Source organism: Oncorhynchus clarkii, chromosome 10 (genome assembly GCF_045791955.1).
Source record: "Oncorhynchus clarkii lewisi isolate Uvic-CL-2024 chromosome 10, UVic_Ocla_1.0, whole genome shotgun sequence".
In the NCBI taxonomy this organism is placed as follows: domain Eukaryota; kingdom Metazoa; phylum Chordata; class Actinopteri; order Salmoniformes; family Salmonidae; genus Oncorhynchus; species Oncorhynchus clarkii.
In genome coordinates this window covers 70,259,058-70,276,464 of record NC_092156.1, presented here as the reverse complement: position 1 = coordinate 70,276,464, position 17,407 = coordinate 70,259,058, and the positions used below count along the sequence as shown (strand labels likewise).

The following is a 17,407-nucleotide window of genomic DNA, read 5'->3' as shown; positions in this document are numbered from 1 at the left end:
TGGGTGGATTGAGGTAGCTGCAAACAGGTTAAATAGGGCCCACTGCCTTACAGCAAGGCCTGTCTGGGCATGAAGGAGCTAGAATAGAGTTAGATGGTGTGCCTGTACGTGTGTGTGTGTTTATTTCAAAAGTACTCACAAGGGTAGTAAATCATGTAAATTATTATAACAATAACTGACATTTTGCCAGTCCCCAAAAGGGTTACAATTAGGGTTCAGGTTCATGGCTCAGATTTAGGTTTAGGGTTCAGGTTAGGATAATAAAACCAACGTGTGTGTGTGTGTGTGTGTGAGAGAGGTGTATGAGTTTGGCTATGCGTGAATGTGAGTACATATATACACGAGTGAGTGCGTGAATGTGTCCATATCTGTGTGTGAGTGAATGTGTCCATACCTGTGTGTGAGTGAAAGTGTCCATATCTGTGTGTGAGTGAAAGTGTCCATACCTGTGTGTGAGTGAATGTGTCCATACCTGTGTGTGAGTGAATGTGTCCATATCTGTGTGTGAGTGAATGTGTCCATATCTGTGTGTGAGTGAATGTGTCCATATCTGTGTGTGAGTGAATGTGTCCATATCTGTGTGTGAGTGAATGTGTCCATACCTGTGTGTGAGTGAAAGTGTCCATATATCTGTGTGTGAGTGAAAGTGTCCATATCTGTGTGTGAGTGAAAGTGTCCATACCTGTATGTGAGTGAAAGTGTCCATATATCTGTGTGTGAGTGAAAGTGTCCATATCTGTGTGTGAGTGAAAGTGTCCATATATCTGTGTGTGAGTGAAAGTGTCCATATATCTGTGTGTGAGTGAAAGTGTCCATATATCTGTGTGTGAGTGAAAGTGTCCATATATCTGTGTGTGAGTGAAAGTGTCCATACCTGTGTGTGAGTGAAAGTGTCCATACCTGTGTGTGAGTGAAAGTGTCCATACCTGTGTGTGAGTGAAAGTGTCCATACCTGTGTGTGAGTGAAAGTGTCCATATATCTGTGTGTGAGTGAAAGTGTCCATATCTGTGTGTGAGTGAGTGTCCATATCTGTGTGTGAGTGAAAGTGTCCATATCTGTGTGTGAGTGAAAGTGTCCATATCTGTGTGTGAGTGAATGTGTCCATATCTGTGTGTGAGTGAAAGTGTCCATACCTGTGTGTGAGTGAAAGTGTCCATACCTGTGTGTGAGTGAAAGTGTCCATATCTGTGTGTGAGTGAAAGTGTCCATATCTGTGTGTGAGTGAAAGTGTCCATATCTGTGTGTGAGTGAAAGTGTCCATATCTGTGTGTGAGTGAATGTGTCCATATCTGTGTGTGAGTGAATGTGTCCATATCTGTGTGTGAGTCGTGTGTGATGATGGAGGAGTACTCACCAGGTCCGTCTTGGGCATGTCCTGGTAGTCTGAGGAGTAGTAGTTGGCCGCCTTGCCGAAGCCGTTGGTGCTGCTGTCTCCCTGGGCCTTGGGAGGCTGGGCGTGCTGGCGGTAAGTGGCGCTCTTGGGAGTCCAGCAGAACAGGTTGATGGATTCCCGGACGCAGCGCTCAATGTCAATCTCTGGAAGGAGGAAGGAAAACATTCTTCATTTTGTTCTCTATTTCACTGCCCCCTTTTTCTGTGCTAATGAAACATGTGGCTAATGAGAGCTTTTGGCATGGCCTGCCACCGACCCAGACAAAATCAAATATGAGATGGCTCTTTATTCCAGGGTTTGTCAGGACAGGATACGGTAGAGGGGCGGTATGCTCTCAGTGTACAGGACCTCACAAATATATGGTTACAGACAGGAGGTCATTCTAGTGAAACACTGGTAGTCAGATTCCTCTCCAGCTAAGCAAGCAGGCAGGCAGGCAGGCAGGCAGCTGGGCATTCCATGGCAGTGTGTGTGTGTGTGTGTGTGTGTGTGTGTGTGTTAGAGATACACTTTGTCAGACAGATGTGATTTGATTCAGTTGATTATGTGGCGGTTGATTGAATGAGGGGGGATCTGACACAGTCAGGGCTACAAATCAACTGTTGGACTGGAGGGACTCTGGCAACTGCTAGCTAGGTAATGGGGATATGGAACCCTATTAAAAAGGCAGTCTGGGATATGGCCTCTTCTAGTCAATTGCCATTTTGATTAAATACCCCTTGATTCATGAAGAATTAACTTAATGCATGTCTAAGTACAACTGTCCTGCCCTACCATAACCCAAGATATGAGACTGTACTACTCCATTGGCCTACCATAACCCAATATATGAGACAGCACTACTCCATTGGCCTACCATAACCCAAGATATGAGACTGTACTACTCCATTGGCTATGTTTTAAGGCTGAAACACAAAACGCAGATTGTGCCTTTAAAATGTGTCTGTGTCAACGGCCCTGTGGGAGATGGATGTGACTCTGAATGATCGGGTAGTGACTAGTGCCACAGCCCCAATCAAACACAACGGAGGGAAGGAGACAACCGAATCACTGGCAAATACTCCCTACATGTCAATGTGGACACTTGTCTACAGAATGTAAATAGATGGTCTACTGTAAACTGGAAGAAGAAAAATGCACCCGGGCACTTTCTTTGATTACATTTAAAATGCAAATTGATTGACGGAGCTGTACTGTAGCCTCTCGGGCCATTCTGATTAGAATGGTACACGCACACACACACACAGTGACATTCATAACACAAAACCCATAAAGCAACCCTATCCAATCCACTTCCTATGCAACCCTTTGATCCTCACTGCATCAGTCTATCCAAACATTCGACTTCCTGTCTGAGAAGTGGTCTGAAGTGGTCTGGCAGCTCTTGGGAGTTGTATTACTCCTAGCTACATGTCTAGAACTACAGCTCATCAGGCCTGTGAGCTGTGCTCCTCATTGAGGCGGATGCTAATGTTGCGTGAAGGCAAATGCTGCCACATCATCAGTACACCCAAGACAGGGCCTTACCTGCTGCCAAGCCAGCCATTGTGACGTGTGTGTTTGTGTGTTGGCAAGTTTCCAAACAAGAAAAAGTTACAGATGACTTTAAAAAGGCAACATGTTGAACTAACAGAGGAACAAAGAGGTGACAAAATCAGCAGGTTGAGACGTTGCGTTCTAGAACGCTCACAGGGCGAAAAGAAGCTTACTGTGCCTGCCTCGGTTTACTTAGCGTGCTTAGTCCTGCCTCGCTTTGGTTCATCATTCAATTCAATTTTAACTCCCAATCTTTGAATTTCAGTAGCGAATTCCTGCCTTCTAATCTTGCCTCCGAAATTAATGACACAAAAGATAACACCATGCTCTCATGGTGTTCGACTTTTGTTTAACAGTTTGCCAAACGATTTGGCGGAGGAGGAGAAGAGCTATCAGGGTCAGAGATCAGAGACTGAGCGTCACTCGAGGGGCGCAATAGAGGCATATGGCACATCCTTAACGTGTCCCTTGACAGTTTTACTTTGAGAGACGTCGTTCAGACAGAGATCTGGGCTCGATCTGCATGACCAAGAGAACCTTATGACGGTGTGCGTGCACCACCTCCCTCTAAGCACTCTGGGAACTGTCCTCCCCTGGTATTAACTGTAATAGTCTTGTCACAGTGAGAATGAATGACCCTGGCACCATTCACCGTCTATGGAGGGAAAAGAGGAGAAGAGAGTGTCCGGATCATTTAAGAACCCGCTCGCTTGTAACTTTATCTTGACTGTTCACCTTTATTCCAACGCTCAGAGACAAAGAGAGAGCGAGAGAGAGAGAATCCGAGAGGTGCTTCTTTCCCCATCACAAAAATAAACAACTACAAAACATTTTAACCAGTCTGAAATACCCCTTCATTCAACCATCTACAATATTTTAATCTACGGTCACGAAAAAGCTATTGCTTAATACATTATCTATCAGGCTTACATAGTGACTGTCAGGCATGATGTCGTAGTGCCCAGGGTCATGAATATTGCATGCAATCACACACACCTCCAGCAAACAGAGGCTAGCCTAATACTTGAGGAGAGATTGACAACCGGTTTAACAAGCCCCAGCGTGCGGCTGGGCATTCCATGGCAGTGTGTGTGTGTGTGTGTGTGTGTGTTAGAGACAAACTTTCTGTCAAATATATAGTGACTGTGAGGCATGATGTTGTAGTGCAGCCTGTAAAAGGTCATAACCAGAACTGGCTTGGCAGCCTAGGCACTGAATAAATACAATTAATAGCATCACCTGAGGGAAGAGAAAACAGCTAGGGTAATTGACTGGTTGATGAAAGATAAATTAAACACGCTGCTCTGAAGTTTACAGTACTTGGCTGAGAGCCAGACGATGACAACTTGCACATGAAAAGCAGGTTTGTATGTAGTAAGGCATGTGTATAAGGACACCAAAACTGCCTGTCTGCATGCTGATGGAGAGGTAGTGTGTTTTTGGTTCCTACTGCAACACAGACGGTTTTATTTGAGGTGTACACACGAATCTCGTAGCTACAAGCCGCTAAAACACAAGTACGCAATTAAACAAAAGGAATCTGGGGCGACACAAGTAAGAGGATATCAATCCTTCACGGCCTGACAGACACACAGAGAGAGAGAGGCAGAGAAGTCAGCACAGACCCAGACAACAGTCCAGCACAACAACACCCCCTTAACCAGACCTGGAGGTGGAGAGAGACATATCTGCACTCTGGACTGTAGTGAGACAACATCAACAGGACAAAGAGCAGGAGATGGTGAAGAACAGAGCACTAGAGGATGAGACTGCTGGAGAGGAGGGTGAGGGGAGGGCGTGTGACAGAGAACAACCTACTAGAGAGGTGGCCACCCCCACAGAGAAGCCAGCAGAACAGCCCACCTCAGCACTGGACAAAAGTCTCGACACCATGGCAGAACAGTCCACCCCTGACCATAGCGTCGAAATCACAGCGGGACAGACAAATGAAGAACCCCAAGCCCATGGGATCTCACTCCCTCTGAGCACCCCCCCCCCCTGTCAGCCACCCTGATGGCCCTTCTGACAACCCCCCCACACCCACTGTGAGGACATGCACACGACATAGATTGAATCCATAAGGAGTACAAACATGAAATACATTCAAGAAAATAAACTTTTTCCCCAAACACAGTGTCTACACTCTGGTGTCCAAAAACCCAGCGCGCCCTAGACCTTCTGTCTGAGGACCAACTAGGGTCACCCTGCCACATAATAATACACACAGGCACAAACGACCGGAGAGCACAACAGGAAAGGGTGATTGAAAAAGCTTCTTCTACTTTCTCCAACGCACAAGTGGTTCTCTCCACCCTGCTACCATACAGCTGATAAACGCAAGTATTTCCTGTGGCTCAAAACCAAACGTTTTCCTGGCTCACCACTCCACCCTGGACTAGAACAGCCTCTATGACCAGGTCCACCCTGGACTAGAACAGCCTTTATGACCAGGTCCACCCTGGACTAGAACAGTATTTATGACCAGGTCCACCCTGGACTAGAACAGTATTTATGACCAGGTCCACCCTGGACTAGAACAGTATTTATGACCAGGTTCACCCTGGACTAGAACAGTCTTTATGACCAGGTACACCCTGGACTAGAACAGTCTTTATGACCAGGTCCACCCTGGACTAGAACAGCCTTTATGACCAGGTTCACCCTGGACTAGAACAGCCTCTATGACCAGGTTCACCCTGGACTAGAACAGCCTCTATGACCAGGTCCACCCTGGACTAGAAGAGACATTATGACCAGGTCCACCCTGGACTAGAACAGCCTTTATGACCAGGTCCACCCTGGACTAGAACAGTATTTATGACCAGGTCCACCCTGGACTAGAACAGTATTTATGACCAGGTCCACCCTGGACTAGAACAGTATTTATGACCAGGTTCACCCTGGACTAGAACAGTCTTTATGACCAGGTACACCCTGGACTAGAACAGTCTTTATGACCAGGTCCACCCTGGACTAGAACAGCCTTTATGACCAGGTTCACCCTGGACTAGAACAGCCTCTATGACCAGGTCCACCCTGGACTAGAACAGCCTTTATGACCAGGTCCACCCTGGACTAGAAGAGACATTATGACCAGGTCCATCCTGTACTAGAACAGCCTTTATGACCAGGTTCACCCTGGACTAGAACAGCCTCTATGACCAGGTCCACCCTGGACTAGAAGAGACATTATGACCAGGTCCACCCTGGACTAGAACAGCCTTTATGACCAGGTCCACCCTGGACTAGAACAGCCTCTATGACCAGGTCCACCCTGGACTAGAACAGCCTCTATGACCAGGTCCACCCTGGACTAGAACAGCCTCTATGACCAGGTCCACCCTGGACTAGAACAGTCTTTATGACCAGGTCCACCTATACAAGGCAGCAGTGCCCACCACTCCACCCTGGACTAGAACAGCCATTATGACCAGGTCCACCCTGGACTAGAACAGCCTCTATGACCAGGTTCACCCTGGACTAGAACAGTCTTTATGACCAGATCCACCTATACAAGGAAGCAGTGCCCATCTTCGCCAGGAAAGGGTGATTGAAAAAGCTTCTTCTACTTTCTCCAACGCACAAGTGGTTCTCTCCACCCTGCTACCATACAGCTGATAAACGCAAGTATTTTCTGTGGCTCAAAACCAAACGTTTTCCTGGCTCACCACTCCACCCTGGACTAGAACAGCCTCTATGACCAGGTCCACCCTGGACTAGAACAGCCTCTATGACCAGGTCCACCCTGGACTAGAACATCCTTTATGACCAGGTCCACCCTGGACTAGAACAGTATTTATGACCAGGTCCACCCTGGACTAGAACAGCCTTTATGACCAGGTCCACCCTGGACTAGAACAGCCTCTATGACCAGGTCCACCCTGGACTAGAACAGCCTCTATTACCAGGTCCACCTTGGACTAGAACAGCCTTTATGACCAGGTCCACCCTGGACTAGAAGAGACATTATGACCAGGTCCACCCTGGACTAGAAGAGACATTATGACCAGGTCCACCCTGGACTAGAACAGCCTTTATGACCAGGTCCACCCTGGACTAGAACAGCCTCTATGACCAGGTCCACCCTGGACTAGAACAGTCTTTATGACCAGGTCCACCCTGGACTAGAACAGCCTCTATGACCAGGTTCACCCTGGACTAGAACAGTCTTTATGACCAGATCCACCTATACAAGGCAGCAGTGCCCATCTTCGCCCGGACCCTAAAGGACATAGCTCTCAAACGTATCCCCAACACTTCACACAGGAGCAATAGATCAATAGACAACCCGCCCAGACCAGCAAGATACTCTCCCAGACACACACACACGAGGACCCACGCCGAGAGGACCTACATCCAGACCACAACACCACCAGCCACATCCACAGCCTCACCAATCACCTTCACTATCTCATCCTGGAATATCCCAGGCCTGAGGTCATCTGCCTTTGGCCTAAAGAGCAGGAACCTGGACTTCATCAAAGAAATCGGAAATACAGACATAATCATCCTACAAGAAACATGGTATAGAGGAGATGGACCCACTGGTTTCCCTCTAGGTTACAGAGAGCTGATAGTCCCATCCACCAAACTACCAGGTGTGAAACAGGGAAGGGACTCAGGGGGTATGCTAATTTGGTATAGAGCAGACCTAACTCACTCTATTAAATGAATCAAAACAGGAACACTTTACATTTGGCTAGAAATTCAAAAGGAAATGATCTCAACAGAGAAAAATGTCCTCCTGTGTGCTACTCATATCCCTATACTTCATTGAAGACAGCTTCTCCATCCGGGAGGAGGAAATCAATAATTTCCAGGCCCAGGGACACGTACTAGTCTGTGGCGACCTAAATGCCAGAACCGGGCAAGATCCTGACACCAGCACAGAGAGGGACAAACACCTGCCTGCAAGGGACAGCATTCCCTCCCCCATATGCCCCCCTAGGCACAACATAACCAACAAAAACATGTCACAACTCCTGCAGCTCTGGGTATGTACATAGTCAATGATATGCTCCTATGGTAGGCACACCTATAGCTCATCTCTTGGCAGTAGTACTGTAGACTACTATATCACTGACCTCAACCCAGAGAGAGAGAGAGAGAGAGAGAGAGCTCAGTGTTTTCAGCCCTAATATGCACCACGTGTCTCAACACTAAATGATGAGCGCTACAATGCCAGCATACTAAATCTAAAACTGGGAGTTGACCTAGCAACCAAACCACTGGAGGTTACCAAACTAGCACTGAACCCACTAACCCCTTCATACCTGTAAAGCACTTTGTGACAACAAAGTGTCGTGGTACCGTTAACCCTAGTATCAAGTCTCACCCATTACAACAGGGAGAGAACTAGTCATTTAGTGGGTTGTTCCTGGTAATAGGTGTGAGTGAACGGGTCTTAGTTTTGAAGTGTCAGTATAGATCTAAAGGTTGGTGAGTGATGTCCTATGGGCCCCCATGTTACCAGTAGTAATACTGAAGCTGGCAGCTGTGCGCTCACACTCCTCCAGGGCGAACATATTTTACCTTTATAAGGAGCCCTCTCCTTTCGCCTGTTTTTGCTCATCACGTGCCTGCTGGAACAATAAAACACAGTGAAGTGTAGCAGCATATATATAAATAAATAAATGAGAGAAAGAGAGAGAGACAGAACGAACAACTGGAAGCAGCCAGTCAGCCATCCGGAGTAAGAGTACCCTAACGTCCCCTTTGGCATGAAAACATCTGCCGTCTCACAACTGTTATTTAAACTTTAATGTCACCCGCCTCTCAGCCAAACGGGGTAATCGCCGTTTCAGTTTGGCAATGAGGTTTAAGGGAAACTGACTGAGATATCCCCCGGGCGTTGAGAGCTCTGTGAGATACATTCATTATGGATGCTGCTGGCCCCTGGATTTTCTGTCACTGATACTTGGCTGATACTTTGCAGTGGGGCACTGATGGGAGAGGTAGGTAGAAGACAGGGGGGAGGGAGGGCGAGGAGAAAGGGAGGGCAAGGAGAGAGGGAGGGATAAGAAAGAGGGGTTGCTCAAACTACTACTACGCTCAAAGTTGCATTAAAAATCGACTTTTTCTTGCCAACTGACCCGTCAAAGTCTAGTCCTGAAATTCCTCCACTCACCCAAAATCCCAAAACTGGGAGGAACTCAGTAGGGAAGCCTTGCATAGAAAGAAGAGACAGAAGATTAGCAGTCCCCCAATGCTTCTGCATAAATCACGTCAACAACAGCAAACATGACATTGTCATATGCCAGTGCATCTCAAAACTGTCGGGTTGGAGGAAGTATAGAAATAGAATGAATAGATTGTATTTCGAAGGAGGCGGGGCTTCTTCACAGGGTTAAAGCACAGTCCCGTCTAAGATCCAGTGCCAGCGTGTGTGTTCCTCTTTAAGTGAATCTGTATGGTCATGCTCTGTAGGAATGCTACCCTTGTCCCTAATGTCCTGAGATCTGACGGTTTCACACACTGCACACCACACTCTCAGACAAGCTTAGGAACCGTGCAGCCCAGTTAATAAATTCTCCCTGAACAATTTGTGCCCCCGAAATTACTTTTTTCCTCGCTGACAGACACTCAGAAAGAAACACACACTTCCGTAATGAGAGGCCAAATGAGGACCCATAAGCTGAAATCCACAGCCACTTGAAATGTGTCATAAATCAGGGCTGGGGGTTGAACCGAGGACACTGATCTACTGTAATGGACACAAGACCAAACAAGGAAGATCAAATCCGGTCACTCTGTCGTTTTCTTCCCTCTCAGGTTATTTTCCTTTCTTTTCACAGCTAGACTACAAACTTACTTCACACCAGGACAGCGTTTCACAACACACAACTCTACCTTTGGGTGTTAAGCTTCAGTGCTCTAGTGGCATGCTCGAGACAGCTTGGTTACCTAGCCTCTACTACCATGGCAACATGTATTTATTCCCCCCCCCCCCCCATCTGTCTGTTTTGGGGAGTAACCCTGCCATTGTGGCCTAGACAGAATTAACGCCACAAGGCATCTCTGAAGGCTCCAGGTAATACCCTGACACTCGCCTCATCACTATAAATGACGCCGAGTCCAAATGGACGAAACCCCCTCGACTCGACAGAGATCCATCAGGATGACGAGTCATGTCCTCTCCGACACCAGAGGCGGGAAGATTTTGAGCGCTGGACGCCACGTGGTTATCCTGCGGCCAGCAGTCTACACGTTCCCAAATGACCCTCTCAGCGGGCGAGTCTTCCGACAGCTGCCGAGCACAGCGTGACACGCTTATCAAACACAAAGGCGTGAGTGTCTCTCAGCAGAGGACCTCACAGCATCTCCCTACAGGGATATCATTCACTAGGCTGGAAGACATCAGTCACACACATTAGCCCTTTGGGGAGCCACGACATCATTAAAAGTAAAGCAAGGCACAGTCAGAGACCCAGATGCAAGGAAGGAGAGCGGTACTCAAATAGTATTTTCTTTCTGAACCATCTTAAAAAGTGTCATCGTTCCCCAACCTGCAGTGTCTGAGTGTGTACGGCACACTTCTTATTTTTGGAGGGCTTTTGAAGGGTTGTTTGAATATTTTTTAAAAGCGGTCCGTTTCAAGCGGGCTCATTAAGTGGTTCCTGTAAGATGGTGCCACTTCACTAACAGGAAGTCACATCAGCCCTCCTGGAGGACCAACAGGACATCTAGCATTCAACACATCAATAAAGACAACTACATCTACACATCCAGGAGGTACAGCACTGGCCCTGTTCACTACACATGAATCAAATCAAACAATGGGGGAGTGGAGGGAAACTAAAATGGAAGCCTTTTCCCTATATAGTGGACTACTTTGCACTAAATAGGGATTGGATTACCTGCAATCAAAAGCAGTGCATTATAAAAAGGTATCCAGTCAAAAGTAGTGCACTCTATAGGGAATAGGGAGCCATTGAGGATGCAGCCTAAAAAAGGGATTGATTTCCTATCAAATGAAATGTATTTATATAGCCCTTCGTACATCAGCTGATATCTCAAAGAGCTGTACAGAAACCCAGCCTAAAACCCCAAACAGCAAGCAATGCAGGTGTTGAAACAAGTTGGCTAGGAAAAACTCCCTAGGAAGAAAATAGAGAGGAACCAGGCTATGAGGGGTGGCCAGTCCTCTTCTGGCTGTGCCGGGTGGAGATTATAACAGAACATGGCCAAGATGTTCAAATGTTCATAAATGACCAGCATGTTCAAATAATAGGTCTGGGACAGGTAGCACGTCCGGTGAACAGGTCAGGATTCCATAGCCGCAGGCAGAACAGTTGAAACAGGAGCAGCAGCACAGCCAGGTGGACTGGGGACAGCAAGGAGTCATCATGCCAGGTAGTCCTGAGGCATGGTCCTAGGGATATCACCACTGGTCTTTGCCCCCTCCCTCTCTCCCGCTCACCCTCCTTACCCCTCTCTTACCTGGCAGGTCGGAGAACAGGAGGATGCACTCGTTAAAGCCGTTGGCCAGCAGGCGGTCTCGGAGCTGCTGCAGGATGGCCACGCCGATGCAGAAGGGGAAGGAGCTGTTCCCCAGGAGCAGGGTGTCCCACAGGTGGAAGATCTTGTGAAGGGGGAAGACGTCTGTAGAGGAAGAGATCCATCAATCAAGCAAATGTATTTATAAAGCCTTTTCTACATCACCAGTTGTCACAAAGTGCTTTTACAATACACCAACCTAGTCCATTAAAGACATGCAGAAGCAGAAGGGAGAGCGAGGGAGGAGAGGAGGAGGGAGGGCGAGCGAGCGAGGATAGGGTGAGGAGGAGGGAGGGCGAGGAGGGAGGGTGAGGAGGAGGGAGGGCGAGGAGAGGAGGAGGGAGGGCGAGGAGAGGGATTAGAAAGAGGAGGAAAGGTAGAAGGATATACGGATCGTTAAGAGGGTACCCAGGGAGAAAAGAAGATAATGATTTATAATTCAGCCATTTGGCAGATGCTCTTAACCAGAGACAGAAAAGTGCATTACAAGGTTCATTTAACAAATAGTAATTGCAAGTACAACCTTAGTAGCAGTAAAAAAAAAGTAAAAACATTGCAGCTATAAGTGCTTTTTCAGGTTTTCTCAAACTCTAAGCACTTTACATTTCATAAGGCTGTATATGGTATGGGCTGAAGGGGGACTGAGTGTCTGGCTGTCCAATAGTTTCCAAGAAGGCCCATATATGGAGTGATGGACACACTAATACTGCACTAATAGTGCGGGACATCACATAGCGGTTTGTCACACTAATACTGCAGGACATCACAGAGCTGTTGGCCATTGACCTGTGTGGAATGGGAAACCTACTGTACAGGTCTTGGTTATGTTACTCCAAATACAACCGCATCCTGTACCATCCCACGCTTTATTTTTATTCCATTTAGCTAATCCAATGTCCTCTACCTGTTCCTAAGAGGCTCTCACACATACAGTACATTGAATCAAAACAACATCCACCTGTTAATGTCATAACCAATACCTAGAAGTGGATACTAGGAAGAATGCATGTGTGAGATGTAGGACTGGATGGAGAGGACCGGGAGAGAAGAGGGAGGACTGGATGGAGAGGACCGGGAGAGAAGAGGGAGAGGACCGGGAGAGAAGAGGGAGGAGGACTGGATGGAGAGGACCGGGAGAGAAGTGGGAGGACTGGATGGAGAGGACCGGGAGAGAAGTGGGAGGACTGGATAGAGAGGAGTGGTGGAGAGGAGTGGAAGGACTGGGAGTTGAGCTGAGACTCTTCAGCACATTAACAGTCCACTGAGCAGCCGGTGGGTGTGAGTGACGGGCAGAGTGTGTGTGTGTGGAGGCAGGGAGATGGACCTCCGACACGCTCCTCGGCTGGGTGCATTAGCAGTCAGGAAGTAGGATGGAGGAGAGGGGCGAGGGACTCACGCTGGTTTGGGAAGGATGGAGGGCAGGCCTCACACTCTGAGCCCCTGGGAGCCATGTGTACGTGGGTGTGCATGCTTGAGAATTCTCAAATGTGTGTATCTCTTAGAATTCTCAAGTGTGTGTGTGTGTGTGTGTGTATCTCTTAGAATTCTTAAGTGTGTGTGTGTGTGTGTATTGTAGGATTTACAATGAATGGAAAACATACAGTGCATTCGGGAAGTATTCAGACCCCTTCATCTTTTACACATTTTGTTACGTTACAGCCTTAATCTAAAATGGACTAAACCATTTCCCCCCCCCTCATCAAATCTAGACACAATACCCCCATTGCATTTTTGCAAATGCATAAAAAAAAAAATGCAAATATTATATTTACATAAGTATTCAGACCCTTTATTCAGTACTTTTTTGAAGCTGTTTTGGCAGCGATAACAGCCTTGAGTCTTCTTGGGTATGACGCTATAAGCTTGGTACACCTGTACTTGGGGAGTTTCTCCCATTCTTCTCTGCAGCTCCTCTCAAGCTCGGTCTGGTAGGATGGGGAGCGTCGCTGCACAGCTATTTTCAGGTCTCTCCAGAGATGTTCGATCTGGTTCAAGTCCAGGCTTGTCAGAGACTTGTCCTGAAGCCACTCCTGCGTTGTCTTGGCTGTGTGCTTAGGTTCGTCTCAGTCTGAGATCCTGAGCGCTCTGGAGCAGGTTTTCATCAAGGATCTCTCTGTACTTTGCTACGTTCATCTTTCCCTCGATCCGGACTAGTCTCCCAGTCCCTGCCGCTGAAAAACATCCCCACAGCATGCCGCCGCCACCACCATTCTTCACCGTAGCGATGATGCCAGGTTTCCTCCAGACGTGACGCTTGGCATTCAGGCCAAAGAGTTCAATCTTGGTTTCATCAGACCAGATAATCTTGTTTCTCATGGTCAGAGTCTTTTAGGTGCTTTTTTGGCAAACGTAAAGCGGTCTGTCATACGCTTTTTACTGGAGGAGTGGCATCTGTCTGGCCACCCTACCATAAAGGCCTGATTCGTGGAGTGAGGCAGAGATGGTTGTCCTTCTGGAAGGTTCTCCCATCTCCACAGAGGAACTCTGAAGCGCTGTTCTCCCCCAATTGTTCAATTGTTTGGTTGTTCCAAAATTCTTCCATTTAAGAATGATGGAGGCCACTGTGTTCTTGGGGACCTTCAATGCTGGTACCCTTCCCCAGATCTGTGCCTTGACACAATCCTGTCTCTGAGCTCTACGAACAATTCCTTCGACCTCATGCCTTTGTTTTTGCTCTGACATGCACTGTCAACTGTGGGACCTTATATAGACAGGTGTGTGCCTTTCCAAATCATGCCCAATCAATTGAATTTACCACAAGTGGACTCCAATCAAGTTGTAGAAATGGAAACAGGATGAACTAAAGCTCAATTGCAAGTCTTATAGCAAAGGGTCTGAATACTTATGCAAATAAGGTATTTCCATTTAGGCTATAACGTAACAAAATGTGGAAAAAGTCAGGTGGTTTGAATATTTTCCGAATGCACTGTACACTTAGTTTATTAGGTACACCACCACATTCACCAAAATGGATTGCTCCTACAGTCAGTGAGTCACGTGGCCATGCTCTGCTATAAAGCAGGCAGACAGGCATCAAGGCATTCAGTTACTGTTCGAGTGAACGTTAGACTTTGAGCATGGTATGATCAACGGTGCTAGGTGCGCCGGATCCAGTATCTCAGAAATAGTCGCCCTCCTGGGCTTTTCACGCACAACAGTGTCTAGAATTTACAGAGAATGGCGCGACAAACAAACATCCAGTCAGAGGTAGTCCTGTGGACGAGAACAGCTCATTGATGAGAGAGGTCGAAGGAGAATGGCAAGAATCGTACAAGGTAACAGGCGGGCCACCAACAGACAAATAACAGCGCAGTACAACAGTGGTGTGCAGAACGGCATCTCGGAACGCACAACTCGTCGATCCTTGTCACGGATAGGCTATTACAGCAGACGACCAGAACCAGGTTCCACCGCTATCAGCTAAAAACAAGAAGAAGTGGATCTAGTGGGCACATGATCACCAACACCGGACAATTGAATGGAAAAACATTGCCTGGAGCATGACAGCGACTTCAGTTTACTTGAGTGGCCTGCGCAGTCCCCAAACCTTAACCCAATATATCATCTTTGGGATGAGATGGACTGGGCTGTTCGCAGCATGAATGTACCGCTGTCCAATCTGCAGCAACTGCGTGAAGCATCGCGTCATCATGGACCAACATCCCTGTGGAACATTTCCAAAACCTTGTAGAATGCCCTTGTAGAATGCCCTGAAGAATTCAGCCTGGAGGAAAAGGGGGGATCCGACCCTGTACGAGATGGGTGTACCTAATAAACTGTGCATGTCTTTCTGGCCCCTGCCCAAGTGTCTGCTATCTGCTCAGATTACTGATAGTGTATTTTTATGTCCCAAAATTAAATAGGAAAAACACTGGATCTTCTTATCAAACTCCAACTCAGATTAAAGTAATATGAAATAGATATTATAATACTACTATTCATGTCCTAACAGTACTGTTTCAGTCTGCTATTCCTTGGCGACAATAGGATCAAGCATAACGCTGCCACCCGCTGTTCACCTACTGCATGATACAGAACTGTACATCCTGAGCAGGAAAATAACACTTCCAGAGGCTACTTCAGTTAATGACTAGCCACAATCATGTGATTGTCTTGTTGGCTGAATTCCAAATGGTATTCCGCCAGTAGACCAAAACAATGTCCAGTCTTTACGTGGCCATATACATTTTATAGGAAGATATTGCCACAGAAGTAATAGACCGGCATAGAACGTAGAGCATTATAATAGAGTAGACTAGAAGAGTAGAATAGATTTGAGTAGAATAGAATAGCCTTCATGGCAGCAGTTTCTGTGGTATAATGTAAACCCAGTAGACTAGAGACATTATCTAATAGGGTTGGTTATAAAGGTCACACTACTGTCAAAAGAAACTAATCCTTACCGTACTGGAGGCTTTGACCTTTCCAAACTGCTCTGTTATGAGTTCCAAATGGTGCTGACCCCACACCGTGCCAAGGCCTATAGAATACGCACACGAGCACATTGATAATAATAAAGAAGGTCAACTTACGTGTGAACATGGTGAGGAACCACGGAATGGCATAGAGCTGCAAGGTGAAAGAGAGAGGATCTAGTCAATGAAATAAAGTAATGCATTTCTACTCTGTTCTACGCATTACAGTAGTATTCTTTAAGGGACATTCCTAGCGATTTAACTTTTTCAGCAGACATTTTGTAATTCAGCCACACAAACTTTGTCTGATCTGATGTCTGCTAAGTTTGCATAGCCTGTGTGTGTGTGTGAGAGAGAGAGAGAGAGAGAGAGAGAGGTGGCAATAAGGACAAACTGCTGAGTACTTGAAGTCAGAGTTAGAAATGGCTAACAATGAAATCTCGCTCTCTCCCTTTCCCCCTCTCTATCCTTAGGTTTTTTTTTTAGGGGGGGGGGGATTTCAGCTGGTTTCAGCTGGTTAATTGAATAGGTGAGGAAAACGCTAAGCAGGGCTGGTAGGCTGCCTTCCTGGAGCTGGCAGACCCCCTCCATACCCAAGGGTAATGAGTTACTCAGAGCCTCGGACTCAATTTCATCAGTCTCCTCCACAGAGCCCTGGCTAGGCCTCATGGGATTAGTTGTGGTAGAAAGGTGTGAATGGCAGCCGGGGGGGGGGAGGGAAGGGAGGCCAGATTATATGTGGCCAAATTGAAAACAGGCTAAATTGAACACGCGGGCCGGGGAGTCTAGCCTACGTGCATCATGGCAGTGGTGGTCCTATGGCTTGAAGCATTACAGGAGGAGTCAGCTACAGTACGCTGGGCTGGTGACTTACGTGTATTTGACAATGTAGTATTATATAACAAGGTCTGTTATTGTACAACCACCACAGCACACTACTTTGACACGTACACAGGGGAAATCAAACAGAGGGTTTGTGTGGTGGTTACTGGGTAGCCTAACATTTGGGCTTTTTATAGCCTCTGTAAGAATGTATTACTTTGATAGAACAACACTCGTGAAATCCCTCCATCTCTCCACACCCTCCGGACTTCAGAAGTTCATTATTTATGGTTTGGATAAGACTTCAAACATTAAAAGCTGGATCAACACACGGAGTTCAAATATCATTATCCCCGACCAGACTGGGAAAATAACGTTTCAATCCTTCGCCTTTGAAAGGGAACTTAAATACAAATAAAACAGCGGTTCACACGTGTCGAGATGACATCATTAGACAACCACGCACTCGGTTAACCTCTGAAGATGCGGCACGGAAGATAATGTCCACCAGCCTCGTTGCTTGACGACAAAGGAACAACTATTATAAGAAAGATGCTCAACGTAATGCTTTGTAGCAGGATAACGAATGCTTTTGTTGAAATCGCTATGTAGATGTGGACAAAACAAAAGTTGGTTCTTTAATTGTTTTAATGTGCCACATCCTTTATCTCCCTAAAGGAACCTGTAAAACACCCACAGGAAAACCAGTGAAACATCGAATTGTTCTTATTTTCTCCCCGCAAT

At 46.9% G+C, this 17,407-nt stretch overlaps 1 protein-coding gene across 1 annotated transcript in view; it reads right to left on the bottom strand.

The window, feature by feature from the left end:
- LOC139419109 (TBC1 domain containing kinase) overlaps positions 1-17,407 on the bottom strand; it is a 60,682-nt gene that overhangs the window by 24,403 nt on the left and 18,872 nt on the right. Inside the window, exons 21-23 of the mRNA XM_071169040.1 lie at positions 15,959-15,995; positions 11,370-11,531; positions 1,356-1,537 (exon numbers count right to left, since the gene is read on the bottom strand). Coding sequence (XP_071025141.1) covers positions 1,356-1,537; positions 11,370-11,531; positions 15,959-15,995 — 381 coding nt within the window. The remainder of the gene's footprint in view (positions 1-1,355; positions 1,538-11,369; positions 11,532-15,958; positions 15,996-17,407) is intronic.